This window comes from Pseudorasbora parva, chromosome 9, assembly GCF_024679245.1.
Source record: "Pseudorasbora parva isolate DD20220531a chromosome 9, ASM2467924v1, whole genome shotgun sequence".
NCBI classification, from domain to species: Eukaryota; Metazoa; Chordata; class Actinopteri; order Cypriniformes; family Gobionidae; genus Pseudorasbora; species Pseudorasbora parva.
The window spans coordinates 8,689,214-8,712,474 of record NC_090180.1 but is presented as its reverse complement, the minus strand read 5'-3'; the positions used below and the strand labels follow the sequence as shown (position 1 = coordinate 8,712,474).

Sequence of the window (23,261 nt, the reverse complement as noted above, 5' to 3'; positions counted from 1 at the left end):
TCTCTGATGTTAGCACTACTCTAGTCAGGTGTATTGTACAACAGGTTTTCTTATTAAATATGTTTTAAATTAAATATATTATAGGATTGTATTATTTGAATGTTCTTAAAGGACAACTCCGGTGAGAAATGAACCTGGGGGTAATTAACAGATGGTTACCGAGTAGATCGTTCTCTGGGATGCGTTTTCATGAAAATCGAATGTAAAGAGTTTTATCTTTAAAAACAGATTATCTTATAACGCTAGTCTATGGGGCACAGGGTAGACACAGGGTGCTAAATTAAATCGCTAGTTAATACCACTAACAAGGCTCAAAATAGCCTCACACTAACACGGTAGCATAATGAGGGTCCCTACATGCAAACCGAAGCATTGAGAACTTTGTAAGAGTACAAACAGTTTAATAAGAAGATACTTTATAAACAGAGTGCATTACGCGTTCACGGACAGGCGCCATCTTGGAAAACAGTCTCGACGACTCGATCCCCGAGCGCTGTTCAAAGTGAGCTGGTCGATAGGAATTAAGTTTGTGAAATGTAATAACATGGACATTTTTATTTTTATTTATTTATTTTCTCTGTTGTGTTCAGTGTTTTCTTCTGGAAACAACGGACCATATGAGATTCCAAGTCACAGTTCATCACTTCATCACATTCACCACAACGTTCGTGGTTTGATGAGTTGAGACTGTTTTCCAAGATGGCGTTTGTCCGTGAACGCCTAATGCACTGTGTTTATAAAGTATCTTCTTATTAAATTAATGTTTGTACTCTTACAAAGTTCTCAATGCTTCGGTTTGTATGTAGGGACCCTCATTATGCTACCGTGTTAGTGTGAGGCTATTTTGAGCCTCTTTAGTGCTATTAACTAGCAATTTAATTTAACTACCCTGTGCCCCATAGACAAGTGTTATAAGCTAATCTGTTTTTAAAGATAAAACTCTTTACATTCGATTTCCATGAAAACGCATCCCAGAGAACGATCTACTCGGTAACCATCTGTTAATTACCCCTAGGTTCATTTCTCACCGGAGTTGTCCTTTAACAAATGATCAAAGATTTATAAAAAGATTTATATAGTTAGCAGGCTAACAGGCTAGTGGTAGGCTATGCTAAGTTAGTATGCTAAGAATGAGAAATATAAGTCTATAGTTTTGTGAAATCATAAGCAACATGATTTTAAAGGTAATTGTATTCATATTCACATTTAAAACAAAATATAAACCAGTTGTGTAGGTTTTCTAACTATGCACTGAATTACACAGGGGACTCATTTGTTCATGACACCGGATTACCAAAATAGCCTAAAAATTACTCAATGATCTACTTTCAAATAATTTCTATCATGTGCAACATAATTTTAAAGGGTTAGTCCACCCAAAAATCAAAATTCTGTCAATAATGACTGGAATTCGAACGGTTATGAATCAGCGGATTGATTCATGATTCAGATCACGTGTCAAACTGCTGAAATCACGTTTCATTGGCGATCCGAATCCTGAATCAATGACAATGCTGAATAAAGTCGTAGTTTTTGTTATTTTTGGGCCAAAATGTATTTTCTATGCTTCAAAAGATTCTAATTTACTAACTGATGTCACATATGGACTACTCTGATGATGTTTTTATTACCTTTCTGGAAAGGGACAGTATACCGTTCATACGTTTTAAATGGAGAGACAGAAAGCTCTTGGACTAAATATAAAATATCTTAAACTGTGTTCCGAAGATGAACGGAGGTCTTACGGGTGTCGAACGACATTAGGGTAAGTAATCATTGACAGAATTTTTGGGTGAACTAACCCTTTAATGTCTCAAAAATGTGTTTCATGACCCTTTAAAAATGTAATGCTAAACCTTTTTTTCCTACCCTTTAGTCCAAGTTGTTAACATAGGAACGAAGGCTGGATTAACATCATGACATTTCAACTTCCTGTTTCCTGTTACTTCAGGTCAATTTCTGCTTTTCCCCCTGCTTTTAGGTCAGTAGTACTGAAGAGACCAATGCAAATTCTCATTGAATTTCCTCCACCCCAAACTACCTCTAACCAAAAGCTAGAACGGTTAAGGCCAATATTTGATAACTAAAAAGCACTCTTCGTAGAATAAATAAAACTTTAGTGATTTAATGTGCTGTTTATTTTTTCACATAATGTACAAAAACATTTAAACGTTGCTTATATCCCCAGTATTAAGCCATCTTTCACTGTAAATATGTGTGTAATAGGAAGCATTCAGTGCAAGGACCCTAACCTGAGAACAAAAACGAAGACTTGTTGCAACCAGATACCAGATAAATCTTCCTTTACGTCTGATTGCGACCGTTAACCTTTAATCACTGCTGTCTGCCGGTCGTTGTTCCCTATTGGTCGTAATGGGACGAGCTTCTCGTCTGAGAAAGAGAAATCGATACGCGCACATGTCTCGGGTGCCTGAATTGTATGCGCGTCTCGAGTGCTTTTAGTGAGAATGAATGAGAGGTTTAAGGATGATGCACTGAACCTGCCTGGGCATCTGACACCAGACGCCGTGTGCTAGACGGCAATTCAGTTAATTTTACCAGCATAGAGGGCTTTATTTATAAAAATGACATTACCTATAATTTAAAAAAAAAACACTTTCACAGGCATTTTCAAATGGACAACATTGTTTATTACAAAAAAACATAATAAAAACTGCATTCCAGTATTACAATAAATAATATCGCTAAATGGTTACTGCTTTGGTCCAATTTTGGCACAGTTTGGTTTGGACGGCTATTCTGAAATGTTCTGAAATGAATCAAAATGAAAACAGACTGAAATAAATTGAAAGATTTAGAATAAAAACACAATTTGTAATACTGTTAGTATTCATATAACAATGCAAAAACCCATTTCCCACTACAAAAATAGGCCTTTAAAATGGCACATTGTACGGAAGACCCTTTGAACAGTAAATCCTTCAGCGCAGTTACTTCTGGTCGACTAACCCTGCTGCTGTGTCAAAGGGTTAGAGTTCAGCTGTACCATAACTATCCAAAGAGTCACCACTGGAGATAGAGACATGGTTTAAAACAAGACACAGTGGAGAAAGAGAGGAAAGAGACTAGAATTCTGATCTGAGCAGTAATCCCATAGCTCACACATGGGCACTTTTGGCGTGGTTAGTGGAGGCGGGGCCAGAAGGGGCGGGGCCCTGTTTGGAGTAGTAGAATCGGTTGTTGTCAGTGTATGTAGCAGGGCTGTCCGCTGAACAGCAGGTGATCATACAGCCTCCCAGCAAACAAAGTGCAGTTCCCACCCAGCCCGAATACAGGGAGAAGCCAAAGGACATCAATCCTCTCTCGCGATGGGCCCCGATGGGAAACCACACAGTGGAGACGATGCCACAAAAGGCTGAGGGAGAAAGACACACAAATTATTCTTTTAGTATTCGGGTTATAATTTGCTTTAAGACCGTAATGTAACTGGGAGAGCTAGAAAGATACACTCAAAGGGTTAAGCACCTGACTCTTATGGTTGATTACAGATTTAACTAATAAAAAGGAAATCTGGCTATTAGATTAACATATGTAAGGCTAATTAAAAATAGACTGCTCAGTCTTCCTCCCAGAGGACACATATTAATCACCACTAACTCTAAGTCCAATTATTAGAAATAAGGCGTTTTCTCTTTGGGAACTGTAGGCCTATTTGCAATATATGGCGCAATATATGGTCCTGTTTGGCGCACATCTAGGCCTAATTTAAATATTCATGAGTACACATGGTAGTGTACTTTTTCTGATCTTAATTTAAGAAATACAAATACAGAACTACCAATCAGCAGTATAAGGATTCCACCGAAGACTGATCGTTTGTTCTTGGCGCTTTCTGGTTCACTTCCGAGGTTAATGCAAGACATGGACATGAGCACGAGCGCTACCGCAGGCAATCCGAGAATCGATGCCGTGACCATTAGCGCTCGAGACGTCTGGATGTACGCTTGGAAAAAAAGAAAGAGAGAAAAGAGAATATTTTTTATTTTCGATTTCATGGTAATATAGTAACAATAATAATAATAAAAAAAATACAATAAAAATCAATTGACTATATATGAGTAAAATATATTTCTAAATTAGTTTTTTTATAGGCTATTACATAGGTCCTATTTGTAAAAAACAGCCTAATGTTGTTATATTATCTAGGCTACATACCATATGAAAGTTTATTTTATATAATAGTTATATTATTTATGTAATGTATTAAAATGATCAAATTGCCTATATATATATATATATATATATATATATATATATATATATATATATATATATATATATATATATATAGCCTATACATCTAATATACACCTATATATCTAATATCAGTTACAATATATTTTATTTCATAACGTAAATAGTATCCTGCTTATGTATTAAATTAAGGAAACTGAATGTAATACGGTTTTCATCTTTTAACAAAAATCCTAAAAGACTGTAAAAATATTATTATCATTTTACTGTGATAAATGCAGCCTATTATTCCACACGTACCTGGTAACTCGAGAATCTGCGTGAGTGTGATGCAGTGATACAGCGCAGTTGAGATCACACAGTCTGCCCACAAACCTTTGGCCTCCAGTTCATCCATCTTCTTACAGGTGTTCATGTGATATTTACAAGTGACTACCCATTCATTAGTGGCAGTGGCGATGATAAGCCCAATCCAACCAAGAAAACCCATCACAAAGCCCGTGAACTGTAAGCAAGTATTTGCCATGGTGCATAAAGTGTGGGCAAAAATGTGTCCAACAGGAGAAAAAGTCCTCTTGAAATAGATGATAATCAGATAAACTAAAGCCAGTCAGGATACTTTCTCGGAATTTATAGGTGGTAAAATCCAGACATGTTAATCCATTGTGTGAAAATCATGATGAGTAGATCCTTATGGAGCGCAGTATTCCATTCTAATAGAATAGAGTACCGTTAGCAGAGCTTTTATAGTGGAACTAAAGACACAAAAAGAACAGCAGCCAATCACATGAGTAGCGAGTAGAGACACTTCCCAAGGTTACTCCTTATCTCTTGTTTTTCACTCTCCTCTTTTCTCCTTTCACGTACATTGTTTGTTATGTTAGGTAAATAGCTATATAATGTATAAAATTGACAATTATTGCTATTTTTTGTTTGTTTGTACAAATTACTCATCAATTCACTACTAAAGCGCAGAGTAATATTTGCTCAAGTGGCTTTAATAAAAGTGCAGTAGGTAGGCTACTCTGAATGCGTCAAGCCATCGCTGGATGTTTGTTATCTGCTGCCCTCTGGCGGTTAAATTCTTATTCGTTATTCATTTATTAAAACTCCAAAACCTCTTGCCAAAGTTATTAAAATGTACACAATTGTGCACAATTTAATATAAAAAAATTGCCTATAATTAAAATAAATTTTTAACAAGAATAAAAAATGTATTCTTTTACAATCCGCTGTTTTGACTGTTAAAAATAAAATGATTTTATATTTAGTAGGGGTGTAACCATACACAAAACTGGTGGTTATAGGTTCGTATACCGAACAAATTGTGTCTGTCATTAATTAATTCAATTATAGGCTAACTAAAATCTTCTTATATAATAGCCTAATTCTTATCTAATATTATTATTTTTTTCTTTTTAATTAAATTTCTATGAAAATATTTGCCACAAAATCTGTGTTGTGTATTTTCTGGTAATCAAGGCTAAACTAGCAGCGGGCTACTATAGAGCACAAATTAGCCTAAACTAACTATTTATAAAATTATGTTTACTCCAATTCGTTGTTGAAATAATCATATAGCCTACTACCATGGCTGTCATTTTCACGACTGATTAATTTAGACATACATTGAACAATCAAGACATCGCTACCATTCTTAAGTAGAATATAATGAATAGGCTAACGTTAAATTGGGTGTGTCTGATAAGACGAGATGTGTTGGCTTGCTTCCTTCCTAACCAGTCCAGGGGACTTTGAATGATTCTGAGGTAAATGCAACATTGTGTACAAACTGTTTTATCGACGTTTTCCCACAGTTTAAACACTGTTTGAACGATATCACGACATATAATAGATTTCAGGTTTCATCATATGATCGCGTTCACTCGCGCGCCACGCTGCCGCTGGAATCGCGCATACAGTGATAAAGAGCATCTAAACGGCATTTATCTTTTTAATTTCTTGATAAAATCGACAGAATACTTAATATGTTCGTGGGGTAACTCAGATTGAAGTTCCGCGCGTAAAACAATGCCTTAAGTGTTAACTGTTAAATATTGCATTCGGTACTGTTCGGTACACACGTGCACCTTGCCGGATGTCCTGTAGTGTACCAAAGCGGTTCGGTAAGAACTGGCTACCTCCTGTTAGACGCCTATTTGGTTTTCTCTCCCCTAATCGAACTGTAACTTCAAAACCGTCAACGTTACCAAAACCTGGCCTGTTACACCCCTAATGTTAGGCTACTCAAAATGAATATAAAATCAAAGCCATATATCTAACCAACTTGTTTCAAATAAAAAAATTGCAATTGTTTTGGAGCCAAAAATAGCCACTGGGTGTCACCCACAATTCATTATATTTCTGTCCCAATTCACTTCTATCAAACAATGACCAAATATGGAACAGTGGGATTTAAAGAGTTAAAGGGAGCTACTGACATAAAAAGGCTTTCACACACATTTATATGTGTAATGTATATTGATCTTTTTACATTTTGAAAGATAAAAATAGCATATTTAAAAAAAAAAAAACTCTCTATAACATAGCCATTTTAATGTTAGCAACTTAAGATATTGATTGATAATATAGTAAAAAAAAAAAAAAAAATAGAGAAAGAAAGAAAAAAAAGGCTAGGTTAATTTAAACCTACAGTTGGCCCAACCTAGCTTTTTTTTAGAGTTAATATAGCTATGAAATTCATAGTTTTGGTGTCATTTCCTTATATTATGGAGCATAATGTGGTCAGTAAAGGTGAGCTTTGAAATAGCCGCATTGACTGTGTGACCTCTGACAGAAATATAAAGGACATTCTGGCTATAAAGGAATCAGAGCTGAGTCTTGAGTTAATCATCCAGGCTGATATATCAGAGAGCTATGCAGAGATGCTTTCTGAGATTCTAGATGAAAAAACAGAGGGGGGGATATAGAGATATCAGAAAGTGTTCTGTATTCTGGTGTAGATGGATAAAAATAGGGGACCAAAGACTAAACATTGAAGCACAGTATCCCTGTGACTAAGGATGCAGGCTGTGGAGGGCGAGTTATCCAGATGACTTGGTAGGACCTGTTTTTCAGGTGGAGGACAAATAAAAGAACTGACTCGGATATCAATGCCTGCTTGGATGTTGACAGTTGAAATCTGCAAATAAATCCAAAAGAATGAAGTCATGAGGCTTTTATGTATGACCTTAGTGCCTTGCTTGCAGCAAAGAGAGTAGCTCTCCCTTTGTAGAACCAACTACCCTGATTTAAATAGACTGTTAAAAAAGATGCATGATGCACATATTTGAAATGTCTCTGGTTCTTGATCTGTATCTCTAAATATAATTCTACACTAGGGTTGCTGGACAAATTTTTGAATCTTTTATGTGACATTTGATGATGTGCAATACAATCTCTTGGGGCTTATTCTTTGTAAAAAACAAACAAACAAAAAAAACAAAAACAAAGTGACATGATGTGCAGATATTAAAAAAGTCCACTTAACAATCCAATCAAAGATCATACCATCACAACAGCAGTCTGCATAAAGTGAAAGATTATTGTCTCTCTTTCATCCACTAGGGGGACTCATCTGACTTCAAACACCAAGGAGGCCTATAATACCTGGATTATTAATACCAGCAATTATTTCCATAAACACGCAACTGTGAAGGTCAAATTATTTTAGTTATTTAAAAGCAATATCTGCAAATGAACCAAATCCTATTAACCAAGCAAACAAATATGACAAACAATATGATAAATGGACAAAAAGACTCCCTCTTTCTCTTATTTTCCATTCAGAAAGTTAAACTTGTATATTATATTCATTCATTACACACATACTGATATATTTCAAATGTTTATTTCTTTTAATTTTGATAATTATAACTGACAACTAAGGAAAATCCCAAAATTCAGTGTCTCAGAAAATTTGAATATTGTGAAAAGGCTCAATATTGAAGACATCTGGTGCCACACTCGAATCAGCGAATTATCTCAAAACACCTGCAAAGGCCTTTAAATGGTCTCTCAGTCTAGTTCTGTAGGCTACACAATCATGGGGAGACTGCTGACGTGACAGTTGTCCAAAAGACGATCATTGACACAAGGAGGGCAAGACATAAAAGGTCATGTCAAAAGTGGCTGGCTGTTCACAGAGCTCTGTGTCCAAGCAGATTAATAGAGAGGTGAAGGGAAGGAAAATATGTGGTAGAAAAAAAGTGTACCGTGTACAAGCAATAGACATAACCGCACCCTGGAGAGGATTGTAAAACGAAACCTATTCAAAATTGTGGGGGAGATTCACAAAGAGTGGACTGCAGCTGGAGTCAGTGCTTCAAGAACCAATACGCAGACGTATGCAAGACATGGGTTTCAGCTGTCGCATTCCCTGTGTCAAGCCACTCTTGAACAACAGACAGTGTCAGAAGCGTCTTGCTTTGGCTAAAGACAAAAAGGACTGGACTGCTGCTGAGTGGTCCAAAGTTATGTTCTCTGATATAAGTACATTTTGCATTTCCTTTGGAAATCAGAGTCCCAGAGTCAGGAGGAGTAAGTCAGGAGGAAGAGAGGAGAGGCACACAATCCATGTTGCTTGAGGTCCAGTGTCAAGTTTCCACAGTCAGTGATGGTTTGGGGTGCCATGTCCTCTGCTGGTGTTGGTCCACTGTGTTTTCTGAGGTCCAAGGTCAACATAGCCGTATACCTGGAAGTTTTAGAGGACTTCATGCTTCCTGCTGCTGACCAACTTTATGGAGATGCAGATTTCAACCAGTAACTGGTTTAAGGACCATGATATCAGTGTTCTTAATTGGCCAGCAAACTTGCCTGACCGTAACCGGTATTGTGAAGAGGAAGATGTGATATGCCAGACCCAACAATGCAGAAGAGCTGAAGGCCACTATCAGAGCAACCTGAGCTCTCATAACACCAGAGCGACTGCATGCCACGCTGCACTGCTGCAGTAATTCAGGCAAAAGGAGCCCCAACTAAGTATTGAGTGCTGTACATGCTCTAACTTTTCATGTTCATACTTTTCAGTTGGCCAAGATGTCTTAAAAATCCTTTCTTTGTATTGGTCTTAAGTAATATTCTAATTTTCTGAGATACTGATTTTGGGATTTTCCTTATAGTTTTCAATTATAATCATCCAAATTAAAAGAAATAAACATTTTAAATATATCAGTCAGCGTATAATGAATGATTATAATATACAAGTTTCACTTTTTCAATGGAATTAGTGAAATCAACTTTTTGATGATATTCTAATTATATGAACAGCCCCTGTACATATTTATCTAAATAAATAAAAGTGTCTTTTAAGAGTCTGATAATCAAGCATTGACCTCTGCTTGTTTACGTTGTCCTCGTCCAAATATTCTGAGCGTATTCTAATCTAATCTTTAGTTTACACTTCATTCCTGCCTCATTGTTGTGGAGATGTTCCATAACCTGAATAACAATAGCAGTTTTACATTCCGTTCATGAGTCCTCCCACTCTTTGTCTAATCAGGAATGAATTAAGTGGATAACATCTGGTATTTCCTGCATTCGTGGCTGTTCATTGAATATGCAGGTCTTCTTTTGTTTACCTTATTAGACCCCTGCTTGCGTATGTAATAAGCTGTCAGAAACACCCTTGTTCCTCCATATATGTCATTCAGTCGATCCTCGAGGGGCTGTAGAAATCACCTCACAAAGATCCCAGGCAATTCATCATTTGCTTCAGGAACATGGCAGCATTGGAATATGAAAATTAAGCTAATGAAATGGGTCCTGACATTGGTCTGACAGTGCAAGATGATGAAAACGTATTGCATAAGTGAGCTGTGCTGTATAAGCACCTTGGGTGGACACGAACATCTTTATATCGCTCGAGGAGGAAGCATGTGATCAAATCATTGAGGCTTTTATCTCTATCACTGCATTACATCCCTCATATCATGCCTTGTATATGGGCAGCAAGGTTGTGAGCAGCTGAGAGACATCATAAACTGCTTGTGAATATTCCTCTAGCAGATAGAGACTAATGTTCACTTCAGTCTGGCACTGCTGTGATTGATATTAGGGGCCATCAAAACTACTGTTATTGACTTGACACTGATGTGGTTTTTACCTTTGATGCACTGTTCAATGATAGAGTTAACTCTCTTCATCATGAGTATCTAAGCGTGATTTTTAGTGCACTAGAAAATGTCAACCGTAAAGTGTCAATATCAAAAGCTGCATAACCAGTCATTGAGGAGATTTATTAAACAATCAGCATCGCTCATAACGCTGATCTACTGTATGCTCCTGGTAATTCATCTTACGGTATATTATAGTGTAGAGCACATTAGTTTGGCCTCTATTCAAACGAAATGGCATTTAGACACTAGGAGTCCTTCTATAAATAAATGTATAATTTCATGCACTGCCTCTCATTATATTTAAATGTATTCTCTCTTGTGAGTGATGGTTCACCAGCATTTGCTTATTGTGTCTGACCGCTTTATTCCTGAAGGTTATCTGACTCTTTAACACAAATGTTTTCTGACTCTTTTGGCACACGCGTTTGGTGGGGGATTCATTTTTTGAGCAGATTTATTGTGGCGCACCTGTTTAATCGGTTCACAAATACCACTGAACAATTTATTCAGGAATTGAACTAATCCAGACTGATCCAGTTGCAGCTGTTTTCGAGTCATCGCAGATCCAATGATCTTTGTTTCAGGAGAGTTTTAATTTTGGGAAACATTTACTTCGCCAGGCTGCATGCAAGCATAATGTCTTTCTTTTTCCTCATAACTTAAACACATTGTTCATCATTTATTCAAACTGAAGAAATTAAAAGGATAGTTCACAATTACAGTCATAATTTACTCACCTCAAGTTGTTTCAATCCTGTATACATTTCTTTGTTCTGCTGAACATAAAGGAAGATATTTGGAAGAACAAATTAGGTCTCGCCCCTTATTAACTACCATATTATTATTATTTTTCCTTATATGGAAGTCAGTGTGGGCAAGATCTGATTGGTTACAAACATTCTTCCAAATATCAAGTTGGGTGTTCACCTTAGAGATAATCACCATATTTATAATAAAACTATCTTATTTAAAAATAAATAAATATGATATTTATTAAAATAATAAAATATTATTTATTAATTACTTCTATAAAGCTATATTCAATTATTATGGGATCTCAATTAATGCTTTCAGTCTTTACTTTTTAAAATTATTTTCTGTATTTTTAAAATTAATATATTTAAATTTATTTAACAAATATTTTATTTATCAAAATAAACCGAAAATAGTACAAACTTTGCTAAAGTAATTGTTTTGAACAAGTATTAACTTAGACATTATTAAAAACTGTATTTTAGTATCAACTTAGTATTTGTATCAATACTATGTGCCTTGACGCATCTTACAATTTATACGATTTTTAAACAAACCACTTTTATGAATTCTTTTTACACAAAACGTTGCTTAATAAAAAAATGTCTGCAATCATACACAATTTGATTAGTGAAAAGCACATTTGATTCATGATTCGGATCGCCAATGTCACGTGATTTCAGCAGTTTGACACGATAATCTGATTCATGACCGTTTGAATCTTTATTTGAGGTTTGAAAACAAACGCGGAAGAGAAGACAATGTGGAATAAAGTCAAAGTTTTTGTTATTTTTGGACCAAAATGTATTTTCGATGCTTCAAGAGATTCTAGCTAACAGCCGGATCTCACGAAAAATGCGTATAAATAGTACGAGTGTGCAATGTCGTGGAATGTATACGCCAAAACTCATTTTGGCGTGCATATGATACGCTGGTTTTCGCGTGCATATGATACGCACTTTATGGCATATTAAACATACGAACCCCCCACCCCACCACCCTAAACCTACCCAAGAGAGCGTGTCATATATACGCCATAAAGTGCGTATCATATGCACGCGAAAAACAGCGTATCATGTATACATTCCACGACATTGCACACTTGTACTATTTATACGCATTTATGTGTGATCGGGTTGGATGTCACATATACTATATACTATACTATACTATACTATACTATACTATACTATACTATATATATATACTCTGATGATGTTTTATTCCCTTTCTGGACATGGAGAGTATAGTGTGCATACACTTAGATACGCTGTCGGACTATATATAAAATATCTTAAACTGTGTTCCGAAGATGAACGGAGGTCTTACAGGTGTGGAACAACATTAGGGGGAGTCATTAATGACATCAGTTTCATTTTTGGGTGAACTAACCCTTTAACTTTAATGAAACTGGCTGCAGGGTGGGATTTGCCCTGAATAATCTCTTTTTGTGGGTTGTAATGAAAGGAGTAACATTTTGTTTAGATTTGACCTTTTAACATTTACATGTCACCTTTTTGTTTCCCTTTACTTGGCACCCAGCCGAGGATAAGTAAAGAAATCATTTGGTCGATTGATTTTTTTCCCAGAGTCACATTTACAACTCGCAGAGGGCAGGCCTAGAGGTAGCAGCTCCCAAACACATCATGATCAATGTGCAAGACTAGTGTCTCCCACCAACCCGTAGAGAGGTGTCTGAGCCCTAATGAACACTAACTACGATTCATTGCTAATGGATGGCACAGTGGGTGTTTAGAGGCAGACCTCCAGGATGCACTTTGCAGATTCCTCCATGGAGTCTGTGAGCACTCATATGTGTGTTCATCATTCTCTCAAAGCCTCAGATTTACCGCTGACATCCTCCACTGCCTATTATGCAGCGATTTGTTTCGCTCAGCACACGAGACAACAAACCGCTATGGATCTGCCATGGATAACTAAACAGTTATTCCAGGGTCTATATCCTCTTCTGCTTAACATTCACATGTCTGATTATACATCTCTGCCAGCAAGGAGTGGATAAAAAAAATGTTCATCATTTTTGATTTGTAGGGAAATGTTTTATTTGCAATTCATTGTTCTCACGTCTTACGCTGTGGCATTGTAATCTGAGAAGATCCTACCAGGCATTTACAGTGAAGGCTTGGTTCTCTGTTCACGTTGACAGGCACAAAACAATTGCATCAGGTTCTTTGCGATAGCACCCTAGTATCAGGTTTGTATCCGTAGTCGACAATACAGTAAGTCGGGTTGAAATATTTTACTGTCAACCACTGAGACAGTAATCCTTGCTATGGTAACTCGTATGAAGCTGAGGGAAAAACCAAAGCCTATGGCACAATATGAAAGCAAGACGCGAGTTCATTTTGTCATAGTCAAACCTAAAACCATTACCCGCTTGTCAACACTAAAGTTATTCTCGGATCAAAGAAAAAAAAAAGTTACATCTTTCCTCAAGCATATCGAACCGTCTGGAAAATCTTTCATGCTGCTCTGACGTCTATGTTGCTCTTAAGGAGTTCCTCTTCCTGCTTCCTGTAACCGAAGGGTTGTTAAGAGATTTTATTATTTTAGCAATATTCTTGTTTTAATACAGCCCATCAATATTTGATAATAATAAGGCAAGGCTCTAAGTCATTTAGAAAAGAAAGACTTAATATCAGTAAGTCCTGAGCTTCCTGTTTAAGGCGGATGGAAACACTGAGGTAAGAATAACTCTGAATGTCATTTCCTCACATTAGAGATTAAACTCAAATTACACTGCCTGCCTCCTTCCGCTGCTGCTCTGTATTATTAATTAACTTGTGTTGCCTAAAAACCCTACCAACATGTGTATGTTTCTCTCTACTGATAACAATATTGTTTCACTTGTAATGCAAGTGTATATTGTAATAAGAACACAAAAGGACACAATATGCTTTTCTTCTTGAAATTAAAAAAATCAGAATGCACATTGTAATGGTACATTTTGTCTTCTTCTGCATAAACTGTGCCATGAGCTGTCCAATATAGTTCATGAAGAATGTATTGAGATAACCATACAAGGTTAAAAAAACACAATATATAAACTTGGGTAAATACACACACACTTTCTGAGAATATAAAATACTTAAGAATATTTGTTTTTGGTTTGAGCCCACTGAAAATTCTACATATATACATTAAAGGGTTAGTTCACCCAAAAATGAAACTGATGTCATTAATAACTCACCCTAATGATGTTCCACAGCCGTAAGACCTCCGTTCATCTTCAGAACACAGTTTAAGATATTTTATATTTAGTCAGAGAGCGTATGGAAGTGTATGCACACTATACTGTCCATGTCCAGAAAGGGAATAAAAACATCATCAGAGTAGTCCATATGTGACATCAGTTGGTTAGTTAGAATCTCTTGAAGCATCGAAAATACATTTTGGTCCAAAAATAACGAAAACTACGACTTTATTCAGCATTGTCTTCTCTTCTGCGTTTGTTTTCAATCCTCAAATAAAGAATAAAACAGTTATGAATCAGCGTATTGATTCATGATTTAGATCGTGTGTCAAACTGCTGAAATCACGTGACATTGGCGATCCGAATCATGAATCAATCTGCTTATTCATGACCGTTTGAATCTTTATTTGAGGATTGAAAACAAACAGGGAAGAGAAGACAATGCTGAATAAAGTCGAAGTCAAGTCAACTTTATTTATATAGCGCTTTTACAATGACGATTGTTTCAAAGCAGCTTCACAGTGTCAAACAGGACAATATTGCAATGCAATTTGATTCGTACTGTCGTTCTGGAAAAAAACTGTGATGTTATCAGCTTATTTTAATTTATCATAGCGACAATGTTGGTAGATCAGTATTATAGTTTATACAATTAATTAAGAACTAATAAATGGATTTATTTGGATCGGTGTATTTAAACTAAATAAATGTGATGTTTATCTGCTTACCCCAGGGTATCCAAGATGTAGATGTGTTTGTTTCTTCAGTAGAACACAAATGAAGATTTTTAACTCCAACTCTTGCTCGTATAATCCTTTCCTGTCAATGGCGTCTAATTCTAACACATACATCTTGTTTGCCCTGAGGGTAAGCAGATAAACATACAATTTTCATTTTTGGGTAAACTATCCCTTTAACACATCTGTGAGGACAATCCAGTGTGTTATTCTGCTTAACACAGACAGTGTGATAAAATATTTAACACACTAATGTGTCATAAATCACACACGTTTGTGTCAGATGTGCTTTAATCAGTTTAACAAAAAAGATTAAATTAATAATGATAATAATAATAACAATAATAATTATAATTATATATATATATATATATATATATATATATATATATATATATATATATATACACACACACACACACAAACACACATTGACTGTCTAAAGATTTTACAATACATGACATAAGAGCATTCACCAAAAAGAGGGATAAATTACCTCAAACTATCTGTGGGAGAAACTGTAAAAGTCCCATCAGAAATCCCTGCACAGCCTCTCCTGTAAGCAGAAGAGAATGATAACTGTGTAAATTCACCTTGACGTTCTTTTTTGTTCACACACATTCAACATAAAGTGTTAAAAAAACTTGCATTCAACATAAAATTACACCAAATGTGTTCAAATAACCCCCCAAAAATAAATTATATATATATAATTAATACATCATTTTTCAGCGCTTTTAAAAGGTGAAATGTGACGGCCAAAACTCATACTAACGCGCACACACACGCACAGGGAGCGATTTTGGGGTATGTGCTTTTCTCGATTCCAGTCAATTCCTGCCAGTATTGAGAATCGAACCCACAACCTTTAATCAGTCTGACTTTCTAACCATTAGGCCACGACTTCCCAATGAACCAAACACATTACCAAAGATTACCAAACCTTTGGATTTACATTGTAAGTTTGACATTATACATCAACGCTTTGGTGTAGTTAGTGAGCATTTGACTGTCCTTGGCAGTGCAATCCCCTGATGCAGCACTCTGCTGAGGAATTGCTCCTCTCGATCTCTTCATCCATCCCTCACCACTGTCAGGAGCTTAAATCTACACCTCTCAGGTCTCACACAAACCCAGGAAGTCATTAAGCAGCCCATATCATCAGCTTAATCACCAAAGGATTGGGAGACTGTGGTGTAGTGTGGGCAATATCAGGCATAACAAACACTCTGCTTGCAGGGGAAAGGCCGCTGCATGTTAAAAAATCTTACTGAAACAACCCTGCTGAGGTATGCAAACAATATTTACACCAAAGACGCAGTGACATCAAAGGGAACATAGAAATGTATTCATATACTTTAAGGTGCTTATCTTCAGAAGTCCATTGAACGCTTGTAACCTGTGCACTTGTTTGGCAAGCATACTCCATGTTGAAAGTTAGACATCAACCTTCTTTGAATAGCAATTCATTATAAATAATATAACAATTATATATTATTATATAAATAATATACATTTAATAGAGTGCATGTTTTCCCATTCATTTTTGTGAAAAAATGTATATGGTTGCAAATGACCCGAAGTGTTTAACAGTATATTTTTTTCTGCACTACAATAATCGAATCTTTGATGACTGAATAAGTGCAATTCAACTTCCTTCCACAAGGCAATGTCTGATACACAATGATGAAGTAATGTTTCACTCATAGTTACTGCAGATAGAAAACAAAAGAACAAATTTGAAATGGCTCTATATTACTGTGCGGCAGTGGCTCAGTGGTCCATGTAGGTTGTCTACAAACCGAAAGGTTGGTGGTTCAATCCCCGGTTCCACCTGACAAAGTGTCGAGGTGTCCTTGAGCAAGACACCTAACCCCAGCTGCTCCCGACGAGCTGGATGGTGCCTTACATGGCTGACATCGCCGTCGGTGTATGAATGGGTGAATGTGAGGCAAAAATGTAAAGGGCTTTGGATGGCCATAGGGTCTGTTAAAAGCGCTATATAAATGCAGTCCATTTACTGTCACTGTCACTTGATGGCGGATCTGGAAGCTGTCAGCGATCAAATTATTGATTTTGAAGAAGCCTGAAAATTCCAATTTTGAAAAAGCTCAAAGTTAATAAAATATGCATAAGTTAAATGAGGTTAACTTATGAAGTTTGCATGGTTTTTATATTTAAAAACATCATAATGAAGTAGGCTATTTTCTACCCTGGTTTTCAGCCTCTCTCATGAAATGCTCTGTTTTTACTGAAGACTTGGAAGTAAACCCCCACTGCTATGATTGGATAAATTTTGCATATTTAATGAGCTTCGGCTCCCCTGAGTACTTGAGGAATTGTTTTGAAAACGTGTGGGAAAATGACAACCAGAATGATGATTCACCCACAGGTTCGCAAAATGTCTTTAACAAACAAACACAATGTTTTATCTCTCATCCAACCACGATTGATTGGAATGTTACTTTTTTATTACTTGGCCTGCACGATCGGTGGATATAAGCATGAACCGTGCATGACACACACACACACACGCAAGCCTGTGGCTTGTGGCGACACATTGGTCTCTTAAGACACGAACCGATTGGTTTCTGCAAGAGAACGAACAGTGTTTATTTTTTACTTCATATCAGACAAATCTCATCTAGTATTCCCAACGCCATTACTTTTGTTGAAGAAGGTCAAAATACCGACAGATCATAGAGATATTTACGTAGATGCCTCATTCGACCGATCTGCACAGACACAAATGAGAAATCTAGATATATAAGTGTACAACTCTGTTGCTGCTCCAGAAAAACAAACTGCCTCCACTGTTCCCTTAACGCTGGGTTATTTGAGAAGCTGAACAAGGTTATCTTTAACATGACAAACAAACACACTACTTTAGTGAGATTGTTGATTTTGTGGTCTGAAAAAAAAAATGACAGCGCTGCAGACGAATTTCTTTGCAAAATGCTATTGCTCGGGCTCTGGTAGATGTGTGCACATGCTCATCCGGGAGAAATGCCCATAGGGCCATACTAAAAAACAACATACAAAAACACAACAATTGAATTTTTGATGATTGAATAAGTGCTGTCCGAAATGTTTTCGAATCCTAATGGAGTGTATTCCAACTCTTTAACAGTGTAAATAAGTCAGAATGCATAAAATACAATTAGACCCCCCACCCCTAAATATAGATATAGGTCATTAAAAAAACGATTATGTAATAATGATTGCCAAAACATTCACACATTTACTGTAAGGGTTAACATTCTGCCATCATTCCCTTTACCGCATTTTTTTTTAACCAGAATTATTATTTTGTTTTAAAGAATTTTTTATTCAGCAAGGATGCATTAAACTGATCAAATGTGTCAGTTATAATGCTGCAAAATATTTGTCACATAAAAGCTGTTCTTTTGAACTTTCTATTCATTAAAGGATTGTGAAAAAGCAGCACACCTGTTTCAACATTGATAATATTCAGATATAATTCTTGAGCAGCAACTCTGTAAATTAGAATGATTTCTGAAGGATCATGTGACACTGAAGACTAAAATGTTACTGGTACTATTACTATGTTACGGTTACTGTATTTTTTATCAAATAAATGCAGCCTTGCTGAGCATATATACTTTCAAAAACATTAAAGCAAATCTTACCAAACTCAAATTTTGAACACTAGTGTGTTTTTGGCAGTATAAATATGCACAATTTTCTTCAGTGTAACACTAAAGGTGATGAAAGAAGATTTTTTTTCTTGTTGCTTTTTTCATGTAATAACTGTACGATAAACAGGCTGTTTTTGCTTTTTCAAGCTACCAATTACTACAATTGTTTAACAAGATTTCTACCAATTATTTAGGTGTTAAAGCAGAGTCCATCTTTCTAAAACACTTCAGTTCTGTTGGTCTTGCTTCTGAAAGGTCAGGATGACTTTACACTGCAAGGTCACAGAGGTTAGATGATTTTTTGCCAGGTTCATGATTTGTCTGATTCCATGCTATCACTTAAACTTGACTACGATGTCAAACTTGGATGAGGAAGTGATCCACCAGCCTGATTCAAGTCATTTGAATTTCCTTTTGGATGAGTAGGCAGTTCAGATGATTTAGTAGTGCAGAGACTGAGGATATTTAAGGATCTATTGGACAAATGGAACATCTTGGGGCAGTAAAATACACGGAAACATTTGACTTGTGAAAATTTGAAGGACTTGTTTAATGCACTCTTTGAACTTGGGCAATGGGGAGCAGAGCAATGATAGAAAATCAGCCAAGTGCTTTCTGCAGAGTTCTTGCTTTGGTCTCTGGGCATAGAGAAATAGAGGCGATAGGCTCTAAAGATGTTTATGTGTTAAAAAATGACTCAATGAGATCAAACACAATCTTTATGAGCCCTACTTCCAGTCCAGTGCCATCACAAAAAGTGGATGTTGCAAAATACATGATTGATTCATTTTTGGAACAGAATCCATTATTGAAATTACTTTGGTAAATTGGTGAATCTGTTCATTTGTAACATTTTGGCAGAGGTTCAGGTTGAAAAAGTATTCATTCATTCAATTTGGCCCTGTGACCACATTTTGCTCATTTAATTCTTCAGGCTCCTGAAATACTTTACCAAAACTATTTTTATATTTTTGTACTTTCATTAACGAAACAGCATGTGTTCTTGGGAGAACTCCAGGTTTTTTCAAGTCCATGAAATTATGAAACAGAAATAATGGGTGAGATTAATCAGGTTGTTCCTAATTTGATTTCAGAAAGCATTAGTGGGAGAGAAAAAAATCAAGATGGAGCTTTACTGAGGCAGATATACCAGCCTTGTGACGTATCTGCCGCTTGATCTTCATTAATAAGAAATGTAATCAGCTGTAGCAGTCCAACTTTATTAAATTTGCTGACCTAAAAGCATATGCTTGATTCACATTTGTGGAGTAGTCCCTTTAGGTTACATAGTAGAATAGTTTACATGTTATGTTCATGTATCCATTTGTAATCTTATTTGTTGATATTTTGTTGGTATCTATCTGTATATGAACATCTAAACTCATAATAACAATAATAATACAACTAATGAAAAGAATTGTAAACACATGCAGGCACATCATTTCAAATGGAATAATGATAACTAGAATTTAAATGTATTATACGTGTATGATAGAGCATAGTTAGTTATATTATACGTTTAATCAAGTAAAAGTTAAATGATGTGTTTTTTTTTCACAGCTTACTTTATGAATGTATGAGGAAGCCATGTATGGAATGAATCAATCGGCATGTTCCTCTGGGATTCAGCATGTTCTTTCCATCAGTGAAAGAGCATACATAAGGTAAACATTTGAAAATACTTCAGAAGAATCGAAGCTTTTGGGTTCCACTGTTATTCAAGAATGGGAGACTGATGCTTGTCATAAAATCTATAGATCTCCGGCTTTCTCTACATTGCCAGCTAGACTCCAGCCTCTCTGTGAAAGCTAGATGCACACCTGAAAAGCATTCAGGCAGACAGCATCTATTATTATGTGCTCTTTTCAGCCCTCTTATACCACTCATTAGCTTCTCAGTACTCTATGAAAAAGGCTTATGTCAAGCTCTGTCAAAGCATATTATTGTCCTGCTTTTGGTTTATACTTGCATAAGGCTGCATAATGTAGCACAGAGCAGGTTCCTTTTTTTTCTTCTCTGTGCGATTTATTAGAAGGAAGCACCTCACCTCTCTGTGATCTCACAAGAGCCAAGGACGTGAGATGGGGTATGAAAGGTCGGGGAAGCAGAGCAGCAGGCATGACTAGACCGCGTCTCTCGTCTCGTGCCAGTGTTCTGCTTGAACGCTCCGGCCGTTCTTAACACCTCCAAATCTGCAAAGGTCAGTGACTGCAAATCCTTACATGAAAGGGAGGGAGTTACATGAATCAGAGTTCTTGCATGAAGATGGTTTGCGAGTAATAATACATGAACCACAAAGGGGATCAATGGATCTGCCCCTTTTAATCACTTAGGTCGGGTTAATGAAATGCTTGGCAGGCTAATCATCTCAAAAGCTACATATACTCTGCTTCTCAATTTGTTGAGATCACTGAGGAATGCCCTATTAGAGGGAACGAGGATGATAAGACTGAGACGGTGCAGCAAAATTCCAAGATTCATGTGCCATGGAGCTTATGTTTTCAAGCGCACATACCACCGACCTCAATTTCCTCTGAATCTAAAGGGCAGGCTCTTAGATATGCGTCAATGAGGAGCATTACTTTAAAGGGATAGTTCACCACGAAAATGAAAATTCGGTCATCATTTATTCACCCTCATGTGTGCCCAAAACCCACATGACTTACAATAGTCAATACATTTTGAATAATGTATTGGCTGTTCTTTTTCATGAAATTTCAAAAAATGAGCAAAACCACCATAAAACTGTAATGAACAATGAGCAAAAGCATCATAAATTAGTCTATGTGACTTGAATGTTAAATGCAGAGCTCTTCTGAAGTAAAACAATAACTGTGTTGAGCATACTGAATATTCGTTCATGTCTGGTGAGCTGTTTTTAACAACTCTGACAGGATCTTTGAGTCAGTTAGTTGAGAATTTAAAGGGTTAGTTCACCCAAAAAGGAAAATGATTTCATTAATTACTCCCCCTCATGTTGTTGGACACCCGTAAGACCTTCGTTTATCTTCTGAACACAAATGAAGATATTTTTGTTGAAAGCTGATGGCTGAGAATGGCTTCAGAAAGGCCTCCATTGGCATTCAGTACATTCCCACTCACAAGACCCATAAAGGCACTAAACACGTCGATACAAAGTCCATCTCTCTACAATGGCTGTACAATAATTTTAAGATGCGACAAAAATAGTTTTTGTGCGCAAAAAACAACAACAAAATAATGACATTATCCGACAAGTTATTGTCTTCCATGTAGGTCTCGGACGTGAACTCACGCGATACCGGCGCTCTTCTTTGTTTCCGGGTCATGTATTCAAACAGCGGATCTGCAACATATTCTTGCTCATGCGTCGAGTTCACGTCAATAAGTTATTGGATAAAGTCATTATTTTGATTTGTGTGCGTAAAATTTCATTGCATTGTAAAATTATTGTACAGCCACTGTAGTGAGATGGACTTTGTATCGACGTGTTTAGTGCCTTTATGGGTCTTGTAAATGGGCATGTACTGAATGCCAATGGAGGCCTTTGTGAAGCCTTTCTCAGCCATCAGCTTTCAACAAAAATATCTTCATTTGTGTTCCGAAGATAAATGTCTTACGGGTGTCCAACAACATGAGGGTTAGTAATCAATGAAATAATTTTCATTTTTGGGTGAACTAACCCTTTAAGGAGTATTAGGAATCATTAAAAATAATCAACTCAACAAATGATTCATTCATAATTCAGACATTGCTACTTCAAATGTTAGTTAAAGAGAGCTAAATTAAAATTCCGTCCATTCCTCAAACAATGCTGTTGTATAGTTTCAGAAGATGTATGTGTGTATATAATGTAGAATATATTGCTACCAAGTATTTTTAAAAAAAAATGTTTTTCAAATCAGTCATTTATGGAGGTTCTTTACAATTAAGGCTTCTGCTTTAGAAAGAACAACTCCGGACAGAATTAACGACTCCATTTGGCTGGGTTACTTCCTCATAATAATAACAAAAACGGTATAATTGTAAACTTAGAACACAAACAGCAATGACCTGACAAACCCATAGGACTGAGAACACAATCAGCAATTGATGACACATGCCACATTAGTACACTTGACTAAATAGTATCCCTGTGATAATTCAATTATCACTGATGGGGTAAACCAGGTTTTTCACCCTACAATTGTCCGTATGTTACACTACCTGTAACTAAATCAATATAACCTTTCTTCCAGCTCCTTGCACTCTTGCAGGAGAAAAAAGAGGAGAAGCGAGCAGGTTATTTCAAATGATGGTGGCTATAAACTATGACATGCACATGCAAGCAGTGAGTCTCAGTGGATATGATAAGTATGTCTGAACCATGGTAAAAATAAATCCAGCTCAGCAATACTAACCTACCCAGCGGCAGGGAAAGATGTGTGGATTTACATAGTGCATGTTGGGAAAATATGCCTTGCAATACAGAACCTTAGCCCCCATTAAACTTTAATGCAATGACACAACTTGTGTTTCAGAAAAAAAGTAAAGCCAGGAACGAGACATTTCCCCTGTGAAACCAAAGTTAGCTCTGCTGTGCTTTCTT

At 36.4% G+C, this 23,261-nt stretch overlaps 1 protein-coding gene across 1 annotated transcript; it reads right to left on the bottom strand.

The window, feature by feature from the left end:
* Nucleotides 1–985: 985 nt before the first annotated feature.
* cldn11a (claudin 11a) lies at nt 986–4,996 on the bottom strand. Its single transcript, XM_067453727.1, has 3 exons — nt 4,516–4,996; nt 3,800–3,964; nt 986–3,376 (listed from the first exon to the last, which is right to left on the bottom strand). The coding sequence occupies exons 1-3, from the start codon at nt 4,739–4,741 to the stop codon at nt 3,120–3,122; spliced, it is 648 nt and encodes a 215-aa protein (XP_067309828.1). The 5' UTR covers nt 4,742–4,996; the 3' UTR covers nt 986–3,119.
* Between the last annotated feature and the right edge of the window lie 18,265 nt (nt 4,997–23,261).